The sequence below is a fragment of the Cercospora beticola genome, chromosome 4 (genome assembly GCF_033473495.1).
Source record: "Cercospora beticola chromosome 4, complete sequence".
In the NCBI taxonomy this organism is placed as follows: domain Eukaryota; kingdom Fungi; phylum Ascomycota; class Dothideomycetes; order Mycosphaerellales; family Mycosphaerellaceae; genus Cercospora; species Cercospora beticola.
Window position 1 is genome coordinate 2281798 of NC_088938.1, and position 19643 is coordinate 2301440.

The following is a 19643-nucleotide window of genomic DNA, read 5'->3' on the forward strand; positions in this document are numbered from 1 at the left end:
AATTCGGATATCGTCGCATTTCTCGGGTTCCAATGCGAACGCTCTGGAGTACGGTTGTATGCATCAAATCAAAAGTGAGGCAACGCCGTCAATTGATCGTGTATCCTCCGTCCACCACCATAGCACTGCCTTGCACAAACGTAGCCTTTGAGCTGCACAGGAACAACACAGCATCTGCAACCTCTTGCGCCGTGCCTGGTCGATTCATCGGCGCTATTGCTATCGCTGCCGAATATGTCTCCATTTGTGGTCTCGTCATGGGTGTCTCAATTATTCCTGGACAGACGCTACGAAGAGGGGCGGAAATGTGTTAGCATAGAACTGTCTCGCTGGGGCCGGAAATGAGGCGCAAAAGAAGAAAGTGGCGCCAGTGCAGCCTCACCAATTCACTCGGATGTTTTCTTTTGCGTACTGTGTTTGATTGGAAGAGCGTCATTGTCAGCGGTGAACTTGTCTCTCGTGCACACGCCCTCGGAAGGATTGCAAACTTACGTCAATGGCATCGCATCTGGTCATGCTGATGACGGCTGCTTTTGAAGCGCAGTATCTGGATTGGAAGGTCCGTGTCAGTCGGTGTAGAGCAGAATGAGGTTACATTTTCATGGTTGGCATGGACATACGCAGCTGGGAAGTCAAGTCAGCACTGCATCAACGTTTGACGAGCTAGTATGACACGGGGACAACTTACGGGCAGCAGGCCGTCCGACGATACCGAGCTGAGAAGCCACGTTCACGATCGAGCCTCGATTGCCTGGACGACCGTCATGAGTTGGAAGTGGTTCCTGACGAAGCATCATCCGGATCTCCGCGCGAGAAGTGAGCCAACAACCACGATAATTGATGCCATTGATCTTATCAAAATCGGCAGCGGAAGTCTCGTGCGATGTTTGTGGTTGGGATAATACACCCTAGGGAAGTCAGAGAATCAACCTCATAACAGCATGGCGAGGCGTTGTGGGCATACCGCGCAGTTGGCAGCATAATCGATGCGGCCGAAGTCTCTCCCAATACTTTTGAACAATTCGTCGATCTCGGCTTCCTGAGAGATGTCCAGGGTTTTGATGACGAGGAACAAGCTGTTGGTTTCCACACAATCTTGCAGCAGCCGTGCTGTTTCTTCAAGGCCAGCCTGAAGGTAGTCAATAGACGGTAAGCATGTGTCTCGAGATCAAGATGAACTAGTCGATCGCCTTATCTTTGCGGTGCGAGCAAGTAACAGAAGCTTCATCCTGTGATGAGATATATCACAGCCTTTGAGAACAACACTTACAGCATTAAGATCTGCAATGACAAGTTTGCGGCATCCTTCTCGCACAAAGGAGATGGCTGTGGCCTGGCCAATGCCTGGGTATCGAGCTCAGTCGGGGATTGAAGAGACATCGCAGGACCGCGTACCTGATGCCGCGCCTGTTACCAGTGCGACTCCTGGGAAAAGAGACATCGTGCTGTCCCTGCTGCAATCTATTGCTCCTGCATGGAAAGTGTCGAAAGCATGCAGGCAACGAAGTGGTCAATTATCTTCCTCGCCACGTTCTCCGCCGAAGCGGGGTGCTCTCAAGGCGATAGGCCTGCCCTGCGAAAGCTTCAATCCTTGAACAGTGGGTATGATCCATCCTTCGCAGTCTCTTGCTGCGCTTCACCTGCCACATGTCCGACGACTGCTTGATCTTGACCTGAATATGTGAACACTGATGTTCGGCTCTGAGTGTTTGGAATGACCACGAGTGCCGCTTGCGGCTGGCACCATCGCCACACGCTGGACACTGAAAATCCAGTTCGATACTGCGTGAGCTCGCTGACTTTGCAGTCTCGTCCTACCTGTCGCTAGGATGGAGGCCTCTTCGGATGATTCAACAGAGAGAAGAGATCATGATGAATATCGAGCGGCAGGAGCCTTGCCTCGAAAACAAGCACCAGAAGGTTCGACGCGCCAGCTTCAATGCGCACTTTTGACGAAGGTGCAGTGCACTACGATGGTGATGGTGCCGGTAGCAAGTCGTGCGAGGGAGAGAGTCGCAAGAGCACACTCAGCCAACCGCACCCGCCTTCCTCTTGCTGCATCATGCTCCATTCTACATCCAGTGCCACTGACATGCATCCGCAAAGGCCTGTACTCGGCGCAGAACTGGCAGCTGTTCAGCAGACGGGGATGAGCAGCAGTCTTCCGGGCGACAAGGTCACACCACCGACGTGGCGTCAATAATGATAGAGCAGACACTGCGGTAGTGCACCTTCACACGCACCACCGCTGCACTGCAGACCGACAAGCCACGGCGCGTCCCTCGTCACGACCCTTTCTATCACGGCACCAGGAGGTATGCTCTCGATGCTGGTTCGGGCGCAAGTGCTAGCACCATGCTCCCTGCACTGGCCGGCAGGCCTACGGCCTGATACACGCCTTCATGACGAGAATCTCACCAACATGGCGGCGATTGGAATGGAAAAGACATCGAGGCCACTGGGACAATGCGCGTTGCATATGCTGCTTCGGGAGCGACCCTTTCTGCCAGATCTGCATCCTGCAGCTCACCAACCAATGGCATATTTTGGGTTTCCAACCAAGTCCGACTACAGACTTGTGGCTGCAGAGACAAGCGTGTTACTCCACTATGCTGCACACAGCACGGGCTCGTGCTGCGATCGACCACACGATAGAAAAGCCCGCCCGCCGCAGAGCTTGGTAAGTTGTGCTCAAATTGCTGCTTTCATTTCTCATCAGACTGCACGAACATCATGGGCATTCTCACGAAGCTCAGTGAAGCGCTCACCGATCTCAGCGTCATTCTCTGGGACAATGGCATCGCTCTTGCCAACCTCGTGACTCCAAAGCTGAAGGAGGGAAATGTAGTACCCAAAGGTGCTCCGGGTCACAATCTGAGCTGGCCACCATATGTCGCGCCCTCTCAGGGCGACTCTCGTTCCGCATGTCCAATGCTCAACGCCATGGCGAACCACGGCATACTTCCCCACGACGGAAAGAACATCAGTTTCGAAGAGATGAACACCAAAATTCGACAGACCTTCAACTTCGCCAGCTCCTTCTGCTTCTTCGTGCCGAACTTCAGCTCTCGATTCCTGAACAAGTCCTACTCCAAAGACCGCTTCGATCTCGCAGACCTCAGCTTGCATGCTCCAAATGCTATCGAACACGATGCCAGTCTCACTCGACACGATGCCGCGCTTCAGCCAGACCAGGGAAAGCCAGACCTTGAGCTCGTTCAACAGCTGTTGGCTGAGGCCAGTGAAAAGATGCCAGATGGGTCACCTCGCCTCACCGTAGATGATCTTGCACGAGCACTGTCAAAGAGACGAGCTGATGCTCGCCGCACCAACAAGGACTATTCTGAGAGCTTCTTCCACAATATGTTTGGCAGCGCCAAGTAAGTCCAGATTGCACGTCTCGCGGTAGTCTCATGTACTGACCTTGGTTAGCTCATCGACAATGTTGACGATCTTCGGTGGACGCGTGGAAGACCTCATCCCGATGCTTACAGAGGAACGTTTCTCCGAACACTGGGAGCCACGCATTGTTGACCGCTATGGCTTGACTATGGCGAAGTTCAACTTGACTGTAATCCCTGTCGAGCGCAAGGTGGATACCAAGCCCTATGAGAAGCCTAATCAGTAAGAGGGAGATGGCATCGACGGGCCCGTCTTGGAACTCCACTATAAAGCAATGCAATGGGGGTCATGAAGAGAAAGAGATTCGGCCAGGACACGTGGTGATGGAGGCCACGCAGGAAGCGTGGGGCATTGGGTTATAAGAGGTAGGATAATTACGATTCACGAACTCAATTGATGCAGCATCTCCATCTCGCAATCATGGCCATTCACCCGTCTTACAATGCCTTGAACTCGCTTGGCTTGGGCGATCAGCATTCGGCAGGAGGTACAGGCGGGCGGTGCATGTGTGCGTCTGAAACCGGTTGCGAGCACGCGTACTCCACTCTTTGTGCAACAGCAAGCCACCATCGACCAGCGGCCACCCAGAAATGATTCACGCCTCATCGCAAATGAAGCTTCGTTGGACGCCCTCGCATCTCACGTTTGCTCGAATGAAAGCCCACGAGCGCCACAGCGATCTTCTACTGCGGCCTCTGAGGCGGGCTGAGTGAACGTGCTCATCTGTGTGACCTGAAGGTGAAGGCGAACGTATGCCAAGGGCCTTAGTTTCACGTGCTGCATGTCGTCCTTTCGCTTCAACTAAGCTTGTTTCTTGAGCAAACATCAACTTCTCCTTATGGTCATGTGCTTCTACTGTCGTTTTTGACGAGTGAAAGGGGCACTTCGTATTTTCTCTCTCGACTGAACATTCGACAGCACCCCAAACACCCAACGAGGCACAAACAGCACTCCGTGATGCGAGCAAAATGAAGATGCGGAAACTCCTCGACGTCGCCGGCACTCTGGTCCTTCTCCACTCCTTCGTCCCCTTGGTCTCGGGCCAGAATTGCTACTATCCAAACGGCGATGTTGCGAGGACGGATGCATCGTGCTCAAGCGATGGCGGCGCATGCTGTCCGCTCAATTGGGAGTGCTTGAGCAATGGGCTCTGCTACCTGGAGAACGCGGACTACTATGGGCGGTACACGTGCACTGATCGATCTTGGGGCGGCGACTGTCCGCAGTATTGCACTTCGAGTAAGTTGAGCAAGGGGAATCTGCGCCGGACCGCATGGACTGATTGAGCCATTCAGACAACACCGCCGCTGGAAATGAAGCCATCATGTGGTGCCCCGATGGGAGCTGGTGCTGTGACAAGAACCGAGATCCTAACAAGCCGACCTGCTGTGACTGGGATGACAAGGAGGAGATTGATGTGCCCAATTTCTCGACCATCGCTTCAATCGCGAGCATCCCTAAATCACCGTCTGCCGTTCCCGCCTTCACCAGAGACAGCACGAGCGCCGCAAAGCCCACCACATCAGACGATGCAACCACTCCCTCCTCGAGTCGAGAGTCCACCACCACCTCAATCTCACAGCCCCCGTCAACCATCACTAGTCGAGTCACTTCATCCGACTCCACCGGCGGGACCATCGTCATAACATCTGTGGTAGTCAGCCAACCGAAGCCCACCTCCACAAGTTCCAGCTCAGATGACAACTCCCCCAGCAGATTCAGTGACAACAAGGGCACGATCATCGGTGCCAGCATTGGCGCAGTCCTCGGAGTCCTCATCCTCGCGGCCCTAGCTTTCTTCCTCTTCCGCCGGCGTCAAAATAAGAACAAACACCAGAGTCCTCCAACATCAGACTACTATCCTGACAATCACATGACCTTCATGTACAACCACAGCAAGAACGCGCACGAGATTGACTCATTCCCCGTGGCAGATGTCAACAATATCAGCGGCGGCGGTGGCGGGGCACGGGGAAAAGATAAGAGCCGGCCAATTAGTGAGTTGACAGGCTCAAACCATTTCATGCCAGGGGCAGGAGATGGGAGTCCTGGAAGTCCAGTGAGCAGTTTGGGAACGAGTACGGTGAATGGAGTGAGTCCGCCAATGTACAGTCCAAACGTCGGCAGCAACGGGGCAGCAGGAGGAGGCTGGGGAACGACACCAGTGATGAATAGCACGATTCTGCCGGGCGTGCAAGAGCAGCCGGAGCCGCAAGAGTTGCCACCAGAAGGGAACCCGCCGAGGGAAATGCAACATTGGGGCACAGCGGCGTGGATGGGAGCTGCAGCGCCACCGCCACCGCCTGCGAAAGCACAACATCAGCAGTCAGCTTCGTGGTCGCGGCCGACATACGGTCAGCAACCGCAACAGCACGCTAACGTGCCCTGGCATCCACCCCAAGAAGTCTGGCAGCAGCAGCCAGCAGGACAACAGCAGCATGGAAAACAAGAAGTGACAGAACTGCGACCAAGTGAACCAAACAACGCGAATACCACATACCAACCTTACAGACGGCCAGGCCATACTCCTCAAGGCTCGATCGGAGCAGCAGTCGCTCAACGCAGCGACGAAGACGATCCATTCGCCAACAAAGCTCCAAGCAGCAGCGGCAGCGGACGCAGCAGAGCAAGTCGAGTGAGCGACGAAGACGCACTGCGAACTTCGAGCCCGGATCCTCCACAGCCGATACAAGGGGGTCTGAGAGTGGTGAATCAATAAGAAAGAGCGAGCTGGAGACCGTACATAACACTCAAGGTGAAGAGGAGAAAGGGGCGAGTGGCAAGCGAGTATGAGTCTGCGAATCGCAGCTAATACCGTACCTCTTATACAACAACAGCGAAACTGGGCCGTTTTGTTGTCGCGGCGACTGTGTAGAATTCTCTCGGAGCAGAACCCACTTACTTTTCCCTTTGTAGCTTCATGTACATGGCATTCAGCCTTTATGAACGGGGAAGTTGTGAACACGTTGGTGATCTTCGGCAGCGTGTTCATGGCTCAACTGTACGATAGTGTCTGTTGTCTGAGGAGGTCCTTTCCTAGCCTTGCTCTCTGAGTGACACTGCGATTGCATGCGGGAGGTTTCGCATGGCATGCACGGAAAATGATGGTTCGTCGTAGCGAGCTGTTCGACTTTGGCTGTTACTTCAATATTCCACCGACGAGTGCTTGGCTTTGCTCCGACGTATGGACCAGAATAGTAGTGACGTTTCAATCATGAATTGGAGTTTGGGCACGAGCCCTCATCCTGGGAAGCGAGCCAAATGCGGACTTCATGTCAAATCAAGCACAGCATTGGCTGCTGCTTAATGCCCACCAGGTTCATCCCAAATGGTGCTCTATTGTGGTTGCGTTCTCTGTTGCAGTCAAGAGTTGCAAGATAATCATGCTTCGGAGACTTCGTGCAGAGTCGTGCCTGAATGTCATCAAGGAGGCAGTTGCCGCTCCTGCTTGGAGCCAACTATATGGCAAGCCATTCGCGTGGAATTTTGACCATTTCGGAGGTCGTCCTCCTTGAGTGTCTTATCAATTCTGCTTGTTGCCTGCGCGACAGCATGCTCATGAACCATATTTCAGCACAAACTTGAACACGAATCCAGTGCGCAAGGGCCGGCATGTCACTTCTAGCGCCGTACACGGATTTCGCACCCAAGCTGAACGTCGCTACTGTTCCCACCTTATACTCTACACGTCGATACTGAGTGAGCGACTCGCATTGCAATGTGTCACCACTACTCCCGCACATCCTACCGGGAGTGAGCTACCTGGGCGTCGTAGCACAATTCTACAGCACACCTAGCAAATGTCGTCACTTGTGACTCCACGCGTATCAAGCAACCGACCGCAAGTTGCGTCGTTTTTGTTGAGCTGTCTGATGGGCTTTGCTTGTGAAAGTGCGTTATGTCAGGTGGGTTTGGGCGTGAGGCCGTTGGTGGAAGACATTCGGATTTTTCGAGTCGATCGGTCGAGGGAAGTATTCGGAATTCGGCTGGAGGTCATGAGGAGCAGCGATCTGATCTGAACGCGGTGAGCATTCCCTTCAGGGGGTACAACGGACTTGCGAGCGTTGCACCCGCCTCTGTGGGGGTGGTTTGAGGCTGCGGAGCTGTGACGGTGCTGTGCCACGTTCTCGCCGGCGCAGCCCAGCAGCTTATCGGCAGTGTTGCTCGACAAGTGCAGTGGAAGTGGTGTGAGAGGATGCGAAAGTGCATGGAAGGACGGGAGAGGTGGCACTCGGTCGTGCTGACGACGCCTGTGGCCTCGCGCTGGGTGCTGGTGCTCAGCTGCAAGAGCTATGGGAGGGGGAAAGCCGGGAGCACTTGCTGGAGCAAAGCTTATGCACGAGTTACTGCGGCGACAGAGCACGACAACGTCAGACGCGCCGCCGCGCGCAGTCTCGATCCGTCGCGGGCGCGCACAGCAGCGACGAGCGGTGCGGACGAGGGAGGAATGCCGCGGGAATGAGGTGCTGATGATGGTGATGGAGGAGGAGGAAGCTGATAAGCCTGCTCGACGGCACTGGCAGAGGCAGCGCAGCAACAAGAACAGGCAGAAACAGCGCGACAGGGAAGCCGATGCCGGGGGCGTGCCGGAATCACGATCGCGTCCCAGAAGATTGCGAAACGCAGCGGTCGAATCAGGGCGCGCGCAGCAAGGCCACCTTCGCCTTCAGCTGCGCTAGCTCCAAATCCAAACGTGCCCAAAGTCTGCCAAACCTGTCCCGCCGCTTTTTCTCTGCCCGCGAGCCCAGCCAGCCAGCCCGCCGTTCTCGTGATCCGCCCGCTCGCCAGCAGCTCTCCCGCCGTCGTGCTGCTGCTGCTGCTGCCACTGCTCCCTCTGCCACGCCGCCTGCATACTCCCACCGCTCCCCATGTCAGCGACTACACCGCGACCACAAACAGCCTCGCGCCCCGGCGGCCCGGCAGCGCAGAGGCGGCATCGCGGCGTGTGAAGAGTGGCAAGTCCAGCTGCGAGGGAGGCAGCGTCGCAAAAGCCCAGCTCGGGATTTCGCTGCTGGCTGGCTGGGCTGCCAAAAAGGCATGACCTGCCAGTTCCTGCCTCAGGTTGCAAACGCTAGATGCCTTCCATCCTTCTTTCCTCTCCTCTTGCACCTGCCAGTCAGCGCTCGCTGCCCACACCACTCTCTCACCATTCTCTTCTGCGCACCTTGCTTGCCGACGCGAACACGCACCCGCCGTCTCATTCTTCTGACTCTCAACAGTACTGTCGCCGCACCCACACCATCTCCACCGCCGCACCACCGCCGCTTCCACCCTCACCCAAAGCGCAGCCGGATTGGGAGGCCCGCTCCACGACTCGATTTTCTCGCGCCATCCTTCTCATGACCCATCGGTACGCACTTCACGGGCATCAGACGCCGTCGGCCAGTCGTCGAGAGTGCTTTTCGGAGACCTGAGCGTGTCCCGTCGTCGCGAACCGCTTCTGACCTGCCCGCTTGCAGTCCGTCCGTTGTCGAGACCGCGCACCACACCACACCGCAAACGCTGCGCAGCACTGTTCTGCCCTACGATCTGAGCGTCGACCGTGGCGGTACAGTCATGCGACGCCAAATTGACCTCCTTCCCGTCACCTAACCCACACGCGCCCTCCTACAGACGAGATAGCATGACAGACGCCCACTTCTCTGTCAAGCCTGTCAACGGTCACGACCTTTCTCACCACATCACTCCGCTCCATCCCGTGTCGCACCAGCAGCGTTATCATGTGCCCCTGGTCAATGGCGACCCCGAGGACGACGGCCAGATCAGCTGTATCTGTGGCTTCGCAGACGACGACGGCTGGACGGTCGCGTGCGACAAATGCAACCGGTGGCAGCACCAGTCCTGCTACTACCCGCAATTCGACGAGCGACAGTTGCCAGAGCATCTACAGCACTACTGTGTCGAATGCGAGCCTCGGGATGTCGACGTCCTTGCCGCGCGGCGTCACCAACTTGCCAAACGCGAGCCCAGTGAGCCGCTCACAAACGGCATCAAGCGGGCAGCATCAAAGAGCCACAAGAAGAAGGTCAAAGAACCAGCACCTGCATACACAAACGGATGGCCGATTGACAAACTGAGAAACGACCGCAACAGTGCCGGCCCACGCGATCAGCAGCCGCCGGCCAAGCGACCCAAGACGAGCCATCGCACTTCAGACTCGACCACCACTACTACTACCACCACCACCAAAGGCCACTCACGGAAGCGCAACGCATCCACCGCCAATCACCGACGGAGCCTCTCACGGTCGCCCGAGACACCCATCGAGCGCTACTCGGATCATTTCCTCCAAAGTTATGCCGACGATGAATGGTCGGTGACTGACAATAATCTACACGATTCGATTCAAGTCACCAACTCGCTTTCTGAGTGGGTCGAAATGCATGAAGAGGACTTCGAGGAAGAACACGGGCAAATCAAGGGCGAAGCTCTGATGAGATACGACGATGACCTCGACAACATGCCAGGCAAAGCGCAACTTGTCATTGTTGAGCGGCAGGACGACGATGTCTTACATCGCGGTCAACCCGTCAAGTGGAAAACGGTCACAGTTCAAGAGCCATTGCCCACGGGTGCTTACATTGGCGAACTCAAAGGACGTATTTGCTTCAAGAAGGAGTATCAGCAGGACTCTTCAAACCGCTGGGCGGAGATGCGTCATCCTGAGCCATTCGTATTCTTCCTCCCGAAGCTACCCATCGTCCTGGATGCCCGTACCGAGGGCACCGACCTGCGATTCGTGAGACGGAGCTGTTACCCCAACGCACGGCTACAGGTCCTGATCACTGGTAAGGCCGACTACCACTTCTGCTTCTTGTCCAGCCGAGAAATTCAGCCAGGCGAAGAGATCTCCATCGCCTGGGAGACCACAGAGGGCATGCCGCACCTGATGAAGCCGAACTTGACACAGGACGAGCTGGAACACTTCTCGACATGGGTCTCCACAGTTCTGGCCAACTGCGGCCCTTGCGCGTGTGGTATGCCGGTGGAAGATCTCGACCAACACGGCGCTTGCTACATGGCCCGCTTCGACAGACGTCTTGGACCTGGTGACGAGCGGCCGGCGAAAGCACCAAAAGCCAAGAAGCGGAAAAATGGACAGCACATATCGCCATTGCATACGCATTCTGTAAACAGCCGCTCCGGAAGCGAAGCAAGAAAGATAGATCCTGACGATGATGGCACTGACTCGCGCTCCGCGTCTGGTTCGGCTGGCCGAGGGTCTGCGAGTCGCGACATTACACCCAACACGCATTACTCTACCAATGGCACTGGCATGCCAGAACTCTCGGAGCGAGAGAAGAAGAAGCTGGCCAAAGAAGAAGAGATGTTCCGACGGCAAGAGGAAGAGAGCATGGGCAAGGCAAAGAAGAAGCGCACCAGTGATGGCTCAAATTTGAACACACCGAGTGCGACAGCTTCGAAGCAGCTCGGCTTTCCTCCCAATGGATCGTCAAAGAACTCTGACACTGCCACATCACGGCAGACATCTGTCAAAGCTGCAGGCGGCCGCAAGACGAAGACGCAAAAGTCTATCACGAAGCCTCCCAGTCGCGTGGTCAAGCGACCACGACCAGTCTACGTTGATGCTGTCACCCAGTGTGACTTAGACCAAGAGGAGGCCGAACGTCGAGCACCAATCCCGTCCGCACGGAAACCGTTCAAGTCCTTGCGTCAGACTTTACTAGAGCGATGTGCACGGAACAATCGTGCCATTCTGTCGTCTGCGCCGTCCAGTCCTGTCTCACTGCAGAAGAGCCCCCGACAAGAAGATGCAATGGACATTGATCGGGACACTCTGCGCGATCGTTCGTCACCAGTGCCTGTTGAGCGGCCGCGGTCGGCCAGCTCCGGGCCCAGGGCTGACAGCGGACCCGTCGAAGACGCAGAGATGCCTGACGCCGGGGACGAAGCCGAACCGAAGCAGGAGCCGCCTTCGGATCTCGCTGCAACGTCCAATGCCATCGCGGACGATGTTGGACAACTACACAAGAAGTCGAGTCCAGTCGAGCCGTCGCCAGCCCCACCATGGCCTGCGAAGTCTTCGCCTGGATCTGCAGCATCCGAACAGACCTCGTCAAAGCCAGCGGGCATGCGTCTCGACATGCCTCCGCCTTCGGCAAACCCATTCAGCTCGTCGTCGGCTACGTCTCCTGCTGGTGGTCCAACAACTGGCAGCGGTTACATCGCCCAGTCGCCCGCAAGCATGACACCTGGCTCAATTTTTCCTCCCAGCGTTGCAGCCGCTGTCGCTCCCAGCCCAGCAAAGAAGAAGCTGAGCCTGAGCGATTATACTCGGCGAAAGGCTAAGAAGGAGGATTCGGAATTGAGCCATCGCGAGAGCAGTCCAGCTTCGTCAACTTCTGGCACTGTAGTGCCGCCACTACAGCCATCTTCCGCGCTCGAAGCACGTGCAGCGGAGGGCACTGCCATAGAAGAAGACATCAAGATGGAAGAGGCGGTTGCGGGGCCGGCGACAGCGGAAAGTGCGCCTCCGACAGTAACGGCGGCCTGAATAGAGAGCACTCTCACGAAAAGATGTCTGTTTGATCTGTGTCCGGTTTAGCGTGGCGCGTGGTGGGATGGGCTTCTCTACTATTCACGATTCAAGAAATGACGATGCAAGAAGATGCATGCTAGAGTATTTGAGGAAGAAGGGCTTTTTTGGAACGGATGGATTTTACGACAAGACGGAATCATGATGTGTCGCCCACCTGATGCTGGGGATGCAACAAGGTGTGGCTTGACTCTTCTGTACTTTATACCTGACCCACTGCGAGGCAGCTGGCTTTTCTCTTGAGTAGCATACTTAGTCCACGAGATGCGAACAGAAGAAACTGAACCAATGAAATTTTGAACATGTATGTAAGTGCAGATTTCCTTGCTCTGATCTGACCGACACTTCAGCGGCTGCATGGCAAATACAATTGCACTAACGGCGGCCGGTGGTTGCACAACTGTCAGTGTGCAGGTGCAACAAAGGCATTGTGGAACGTTTCGGAGGTTGCTGGTTGCCCCGGGTGATGGTTTGTTTCGATGGATCAGCGCCGTTTCGAATCCGACAGCCGACATGCGAACGCCAACAAACTTCAGATCACTTTGCGACTCGCTTCACTGCACTCAACACTAGATCGTGATTCTGATAATAGCCGAAGAAGAGGACGACGCGGTTTATTCATGATGCTGGTGTGAGACAACAGCAGCAACCACATTCCTCGCAAACACATTCCAATCGCTTCAACACCGGCAAGCTGCTCCATGGCGGCGCCGAATTCACCACACGGCTATGGCCCACCGCCGGGCTATGACGACGAGGAAGCACACACACCGACAAACGCATCGACCATGCGTCTGCTCACGAGTCCCGAGGAGGGCGTCTACGCAGCGTCAGTACCGCCCAGCAGCAACAAGCCCTCTCCGCATGATTTGTTTCTTCGCGCCCAAGAACGGTTGAACAGTCACAACCAGCGAGCGCACCACAGTAGCCAGGACCCTCATGCCTACCCTCCTCCATCACCTACAGCTCCATCGCATTATGCCCGCTCAGAAGCTCCTGCGCCCCCGGGCGAAGAGCTCAGCTCCCTCTTGCGCGAGGTCGAGAGCGACTTGTCCCAGTCGAGCGCTCCTCGGTCTGCCGCAGCACACCCCCGAACGAAGCGTTACAAAGTGCGATTCAATCAGCAGCAAAAAGGCAGCCTAGAAGAGCAGCCAACGCCAAGCATGCCAGAAGAAGAAGACATTAGCTCATATAATCCTTACAGCAGCGGCAGGCCCGACAGTCCCACGAGAAGTTACCGTACAGGCAGCCCAACACGATCGTACGCGCCACACTCTACCTTGAGCAGTCAGCCGTCCACCTCCAGGCTGGGACGGCCACCATCGGTGTTGGACAACGCACCAGGCATGCCTCCCCCGAGCGACTCATACGACCCTTTCAGACCGAATTCGAGGGGCTCTACAAGTCCTTCGAAAGCTTTCACGCCACGCGGGAGTCGCGAATATCCCAGACCTCCAGCCACGAACGTTCCCTACGAGCCAGCGGACATCAATGGCGGACCACGACCAGGCACGCCATCTTCGGCATACGGCGGCTCGCCTAGGAGGCCACTGCCACCGCAGCCACTTTTTGCGGCGGGAAGGCCGCCGTCAATGATGAGCTTGGATCCAAAAGAACCAGGCATGACCGCAATACCTATCGAGGACGATGATACTGATCCGTTCGGGCCACCGACTGGAGATAGTGACCTGCAGCGCCCTAGGCCGGTCTCGCGGCACACTTTCCAGTCGGAGTCCACTCTGACAGATGACTTTGAAAAGGAGCATGATGAAGATCTGCATGGCCCTGCTCCCGATGGCTTCCAACAGAGACGAGGTGCTCGTCCAGCTCAGATGACGAGGAAGGAAGTGAAGCTGATCAACGGAGAGCTCATTTTGGAATGCAAGATCCCGACCATTCTCTACTCTTTCCTGCCAAGGAGAGACGATGTCGAGTTCACGCATATGAGATACACTGCGGTGACTTGCGATCCGAACGACTTTGTCGACCGAGGCTACAAATTGCGCCAGAATATTGGCTCGACAACGAGAGAGACAGAGCTGTTGATCTGCATCACCATGTACAATGAAAACGAGATCGATTTCACGCGGACGATGCATGGTGTTATGCGCAATCTGGCGCACTTTTGCAGTCGTGCAAAGTCCAGGACCTGGGGCAAAGATGGCTGGCAGAAGATTGTCGTCTGCATTATTTCTGACGGACGCGCCAAAGTTCACCCTCGAACACTGGATGCGCTGGCTGCCATGGGGTGCTACCAGTCGGGAATTGCGAAGAACTTGGTCAATCAGCGAGAGGTTACGGCACACGTTTACGAGTACACAACACAGGTCTCGTTGGATTCCGATCTCAAGTTCAAGGGTGCGGAGAAGGGCATTGTGCCCTGCCAGGTCATCTTCTGTCTGAAGGAGAAGAACGCCAAGAAGCTGAACAGCCATCGTTGGTTTTTCAATGCATTCGGACGTGCACTAAACCCAAACGTTTGCATTCTGCTGGACGTTGGTACCAAGCCGGGCGACGACTCGCTCTATCACTTGTGGAAAGCATTTGATCGCGACTCGAATGTTGCTGGAGCTGCTGGAGAGATCAAGGCCGCCAAAGGCCGGTATTTGAAGGCTCTGATGAACCCACTGGTCGCCTCTCAAAACTTCGAGTACAAGATGTCCAACATTCTTGACAAGCCACTAGAGTCTGTGTTTGGGTATATTACCGTGTTACCCGGAGCGCTGAGTGCTTACCGATACCACGCTCTGCAGAACGACGAGACAGGTCATGGCCCGCTCAGTCAGTATTTCAAGGGAGAGACACTCCACGGCCAGGATGCAGATGTGTTCACAGCCAACATGTATCTCGCCGAAGATCGTATTCTCTGTTGGGAGCTGGTTGCCAAGCGAAACGACAGATGGGTGCTCAAGTACGTCCGAAAAGCGACAGGAGAAACCGATGTGCCAGACGCCGTACCGGAGTTCATCTCCCAGCGTCGTCGATGGCTCAACGGTGCCTTCTTCGCTGCCGTCTACTCTCTCCTGCACTTCAAGCAAATCTGGAAGACCGACCATACGATCACCCGAAAAATCCTCCTCCACATCGAGTTTATCTACCAATTCGTCCAGTTGCTCTTCACCTTCTTCTCCCTTGGCAATTTCTACCTGACATTCTACTTCATCGCCGGCTCCCTCGCAGACAAACGTGTCGATCCCTTCGGCCATGGCATCGGGAACTTCATCTTCATCGTCCTGCGATACGTCTGCGTTCTCACCATCATGGTCCAATTCATTCTCTCCATGGGTAACCGACCTCAAGGCGCTGTCAAAATGTTCATGGCCTCGTTGATAATCTTCTCGATTATCATGGTCTACAACACGTTCGCGGCCATATACATCGTCGTTCGGCAACTCTCAGACTCTGAGACAATCAGCTTCGGCAACAATGTCTTCACCAACCTCATCGTCAGCACCCTCTCCACGGTCGGCTTATACTTCATCATGAGTTTCCTGTACATGGACCCTTGGCACATGTTTACCTCTTCAGCTCAGTATTTTGCCCTCTTGCCTTCGTATATCGCCACCTTGCAAGTCTACGCTTTCTGTAACGCTCACGACGTCACATGGGGAACCAAGGGTGACAACGTGCTGAAGAAAGATTTGGGTGTCGCAACTGCCAACAAGAACGGAACTGTCGAATTGGAAATGCCATCGGAACAACTCGATATCGACTCTGGGTACGATGAGGCATTGAGGAATCTCCGCGATCGCGTCGAAGTCCCAGCACCAGGTATCTCAGAATCCCAACTCCAAGAAGATTACTACCGTGCAGTCCGAACATACGTCGTCATAGTATGGATGATCTGCAACGCCATTTTAGCAATGGCCATCACAGAAGTCTACGACAACACAAGTGTTGGAGAGAATTACTACTTGAAATTCATCTTGTGGTCTGTGGCTTGTTTGGCACTTTTCCGTGCGATTGGAAGTTCGGCTTTCTTGGTGATTAATGGCGTGCATTCGATTGCGGAAGGCAAATTGAAGTGGAGTGGCAAGGGGAAGAGTGCGAATGGTAGTGCGATTGGGGGTACGAAGAGTGTTAGTTCTGCGGCGGGGAGTTGGAAGAGTAAGATGCCGAGTTGGATTTCGGATTCGGGGAGTTGGATTAGTAGTAAGGCGAGTAGTTGGACGCCGTCGAGTATTGGGAGTTCGTTGGGGAGGTAGAAGGTACGAGCGATGAGGGGGAAAAGGGTGGGGGCTTTCGTATTTGGCGTTCTGGGGTGGATATGGATGCGATGCGATGAGACGGACGTCTGGGTTACGATGCGGCATGTTTATATGGCTATGGTAGAAGTCCCACGCGCTATGCTTTTCACGAGGCGGGATAAGTGGGATGTTGTGATGATTAGGCATGAGCGAAAAGAGCGAAAATGAGAATTATTGTAATGATATCAACAGGCACCTTCTCTTCCCAAGCTTGGAATGATTTGCTAGTACAAGCTACCAGTGATCGGCTGTATGATTCAAGGAACATTTACTGCAGTGTAAGAAGGAGATTCGGGGGGAAATCTGAGTACTGGGACATATCTCAATTATCGATCCTTACGCTAAACGCAAAATCAAACAAACGCTGAAAGAATAACTCTCATAAATCCTTCGCCAACCGCGACACTGGCGGAACGTATATATGCCTCGCGTAGAAGATGTAATAAAACGTCGCGACAATTGCTACACCTCCGTAGACTGCCGAAGCCCAATTCATAGTCTCCAAGGTCGGATGATTCGCCAGTGGGAAGAAAGCGAAAATAAACGCGAGCAGAATATAAACTATGCCGACGACGTTTGCGAACCAGCCTAGTGGGACTCCGAGATCGAATCTTCGGGGTAGAAGCTTTTCGCCTCGGATTCGTTTGAGCAAGATGCAGCCCATGGAGGTAAGGTAGGAGGTGAGGAGTGCTACGACGCCGATGGAGAGGATCGCGTTGAAGGTTACGACGCTGCCGAGACTGATGAGGGAGAGCAGTACGGTGCAGATGAAGCAGACCAAGACGGCATTGAGCGGGATGTCGAGACCTGGTTGGACGTAGCTGAGGACTCGGGCGAATGGGAGACCGTGGTCGCGGGCGAAGGCGAACATTTGGCGAGAAGCGGTGGCGATGTTGCTGATTGCAGAGCAGAGGGTGAGGGTTGTGATGATGCAGGTCATGACTGTTGCTCCGGCTTGGGATTGCGTTGCGTTGTAGAAGGTTCCGATGAAGGCAAAGTTGTATTGCGGTTGAAGTGCGGCTTCGATGGGGCCGATGCAGTAGGCGAATGTGATGGCCATGATTAATCCGGTGATGCCATTGAGGACGAGGGTCGAGACCATGGCGAGAGGGATTGTGCGCGAAGCGTCACGGACTTCTTCTGCCTGGTAATGGTGATGAACGTTAGTAAGCTGTGCACATGTCTTGCTTGATTTAGTGGTCTTTCACTGACCATATGTACTGCCGAATCAGGACCAATCAAGGCATAAATGGGTCCAGTAAATCCCACGAGTGCGGCGAGACCCATTGAAGGCCAGTCTGAGGTCTGATGCCAGTCTGTCCAGACCGCAGAAGAGGGCTGTCTGGGCGCGAACACCCATAGAGGGATAAGCACAGCGAAGAAGCCAAAGACCAGAAGTATGAGGACGAGGCCTTCCAGAAGAGGGAGCTTGCGAGCGAACAAGCTGTTAAACAGTACCGCCACGCTCGCTGCTGCAATTGTCAACAGGACTCCGTGCCATGGCTTCGGCAAATAATTTTCGTCGTTTAGAGCGATCAGTCCTTGGACTTGGGTAGCTACGGTGAAGCACTGTCTGCAGATGCCAACGTTCAAGAGTCAGCCAGGTTCTGTCCTATCGTTTGTCGGATATCGTACCCTGCTATGCCTGCATGAAAGTCAGTCAATGTGCCCACGATCAGAAGCTGCACTACGCACCTGCTTGCCATCCCAGAACACAAAACCAGCCGACAAGATAGCTTAGGAGCTTCTGGAAACCCGGTGGGGCGAACTCGGAGACCCTGATGAGGCCGTGTCAGTTGTCTACACATCGACAATTGGCTGCGAAAATCGCCATACCAATGATACTTGTCGAATATTAGCGATACGTTCTTCGAGTCTGAAGTTTGTGGCAGAATGTCACTCACCTGTCCGCCAGACGTGGGCGCCATAGAACTCATTTCGGCCATTGTTAGAATGGCACAGCCAAAGCCAAAAAGTGTGACGATATAGATCCATATCATGGCCGGAAGACCGCCATTCGGGAGAGTGTAGCTTGCGGAGCTCAAGACTGACGCCCATGTCATCATTAGGACGGCGGCGAAGCCAAAGATTGGAATGAAGCTGAAGTTACGCCGAAACTCCTGCTGCTTGCCCATTCGATACATGTCTCTTCGATCGACGACCGTGCCTTGCTTCTCAGGTGGCAAGTCGGTCCCATTGAAGTCCATGTTGTCGTCCATGGTGACTTGCGATAGGGCTTCTTTGCCCGAAGAACGGTCGAGGGGTGCCATTGTGAATAGTTTTATTTGTGAGACGCGCACTTTCAATAGATAGACGACCGGGGGTCCAGGTGGTCGTAAATCTCCGGATGTCGAGGATACCACGCGGCTATCGTCGTCCACGTGGCGTGGTTCGAGCTCAAGAAGGTCGACAAGAGTGAAGAGATGGGGTGATGGATAAGGTCGAGATTGACGGATGTAATTCCTCCACTAGTCTGTCCGGATAGACGAGTCCAACGCTTTCTGCAGGGACAATCTGCCTAGTTAGATGAGGGTTCCGAGGTGAGCAGCAGCCACAGCTGCTTGTGATACGTCTGAAGTGGCATGCCGGGATCCCGTACAGGTCGAGGAGAAGGGCTGGTTGTATGCTGCCAGGGCTCCCGGACGTCTGACGACTTCTGGGCCATGGGTCTCGAGTCGTCGCACTCGCACAGGAGAGGGCTGTGAAGAGGAGCCGCGAAGTGAGACCGCCACATGGTTTGCTTGACTCTGGTATGGCTCGTCCGTTTGCCCTCGTCGACGCCCGCCCGCGCGCATCGTGTCGTACGGCACAGCAGCAGGAAGAAGCTTAAATCGCATCATTGGAGCTTGGCGCGATCGGGCGTGTCGATCACCTCGTCTCGCCTCGCCTCTCCCACTTCTGCCGACTCTCCTTGCACACTACGGTATCAACACCCTCACCATCAGCACAGCTACAGCGTGCTTATCGGCGACCAGCTTCCCATGCCACATTCGCCCGACCGAGTGCGCCCACGCCGCTGCTCCCCATGTCCATCACACGCAATCAGTGTCGCGCCTCCTGCAAGCGATTGCCGTCGTGACAGCGCATCCTTCAGCACCTCTCGCGCCGGCGGCCAATGAAGGCGCTGTCCTGCTGTGCCATTGAACTCAAAATCCTTCGGTATGCGACTCAGGGAAATGTGAACCGCGACATTCCACGCCTTCTGGTCGTGCATCTCGAGGCGTTGTGGTGCCGGTCAGCGGCAGCGCCGCACAACATGCTCCCAGGTTTCGATAGCGTCAGTACCACGGCGGATAGTAAGCTCAGCAAATGTTCCAACAATAAACACACCCTCGACGCGCGAAAATACCATCAGCAGTGACATGCTATGTGCGGATGCTGTTAAACCCGAAGAGGCCACGGTTGGAGCTAGGAATGCGCTGCAGAAACCCTTCTAC

The 19643-nt window shown here is 55.0% G+C and overlaps 6 protein-coding genes across 6 annotated transcripts; 4 read left to right on the forward strand and 2 right to left on the reverse strand.

Moving 5' to 3' along the window:
* Nucleotides 1-88: 88 nt before the first annotated feature.
* On the reverse strand, nucleotides 89-1441 carry RHO25_006538 (uncharacterized protein; the record flags this gene model as incomplete). Its single annotated transcript, XM_023597356.2, has 7 exons — nucleotides 89-287; nucleotides 383-411; nucleotides 493-547; nucleotides 685-908; nucleotides 965-1129; nucleotides 1271-1344; nucleotides 1396-1441. The coding sequence occupies 7 exons, from the start codon at nucleotides 1439-1441 to the stop codon at nucleotides 89-91; spliced, it is 792 nt and encodes a 263-aa protein (XP_023452332.1).
* Nucleotides 1442-2733: 1292 nt separating this feature from the next.
* On the forward strand, nucleotides 2734-3628 carry RHO25_006539 (uncharacterized protein; the record flags this gene model as incomplete). Its single annotated transcript, XM_023597357.2, has 2 exons — nucleotides 2734-3380; nucleotides 3433-3628. The coding sequence occupies 2 exons, from the start codon at nucleotides 2734-2736 to the stop codon at nucleotides 3626-3628; spliced, it is 843 nt and encodes a 280-aa protein (XP_023452533.1).
* A 742-nt stretch (nucleotides 3629-4370) lies between these two features.
* On the forward strand, nucleotides 4371-6121 carry RHO25_006540 (uncharacterized protein; the record flags this gene model as incomplete). Its single annotated transcript, XM_023597358.2, has 2 exons — nucleotides 4371-4641; nucleotides 4698-6121. The coding sequence occupies 2 exons, from the start codon at nucleotides 4371-4373 to the stop codon at nucleotides 6119-6121; spliced, it is 1695 nt and encodes a 564-aa protein (XP_023452514.1).
* A 2904-nt stretch (nucleotides 6122-9025) lies between these two features.
* On the forward strand, nucleotides 9026-11917 carry RHO25_006541 (uncharacterized protein; the record flags this gene model as incomplete). The annotated part of the gene is made up of 1 exon (XM_023597359.2): nucleotides 9026-11917. One exon carries the CDS (start codon nucleotides 9026-9028, stop codon nucleotides 11915-11917), a length of 2892 nt encoding a protein of 963 aa, XP_023452989.1.
* A 743-nt stretch (nucleotides 11918-12660) lies between these two features.
* On the forward strand, nucleotides 12661-16164 carry RHO25_006542 (uncharacterized protein; the record flags this gene model as incomplete). Its single annotated transcript, XM_023597360.2, has 1 exon — nucleotides 12661-16164. The coding sequence occupies one exon, from the start codon at nucleotides 12661-12663 to the stop codon at nucleotides 16162-16164; it is 3504 nt and encodes a 1167-aa protein (XP_023452988.1).
* Nucleotides 16165-16585: 421 nt separating this feature from the next.
* Nucleotides 16586-18476, reverse strand: RHO25_006543 (uncharacterized protein; the record flags this gene model as incomplete). The annotated part of the gene is made up of 4 exons (XM_023597361.2): nucleotides 16586-17350; nucleotides 17419-17762; nucleotides 17902-17984; nucleotides 18043-18476. The coding sequence occupies 4 exons, from the start codon at nucleotides 18474-18476 to the stop codon at nucleotides 16586-16588; spliced, it is 1626 nt and encodes a 541-aa protein (XP_023452693.1).
* Between the last annotated feature and the right edge of the window lie 1167 nt (nucleotides 18477-19643).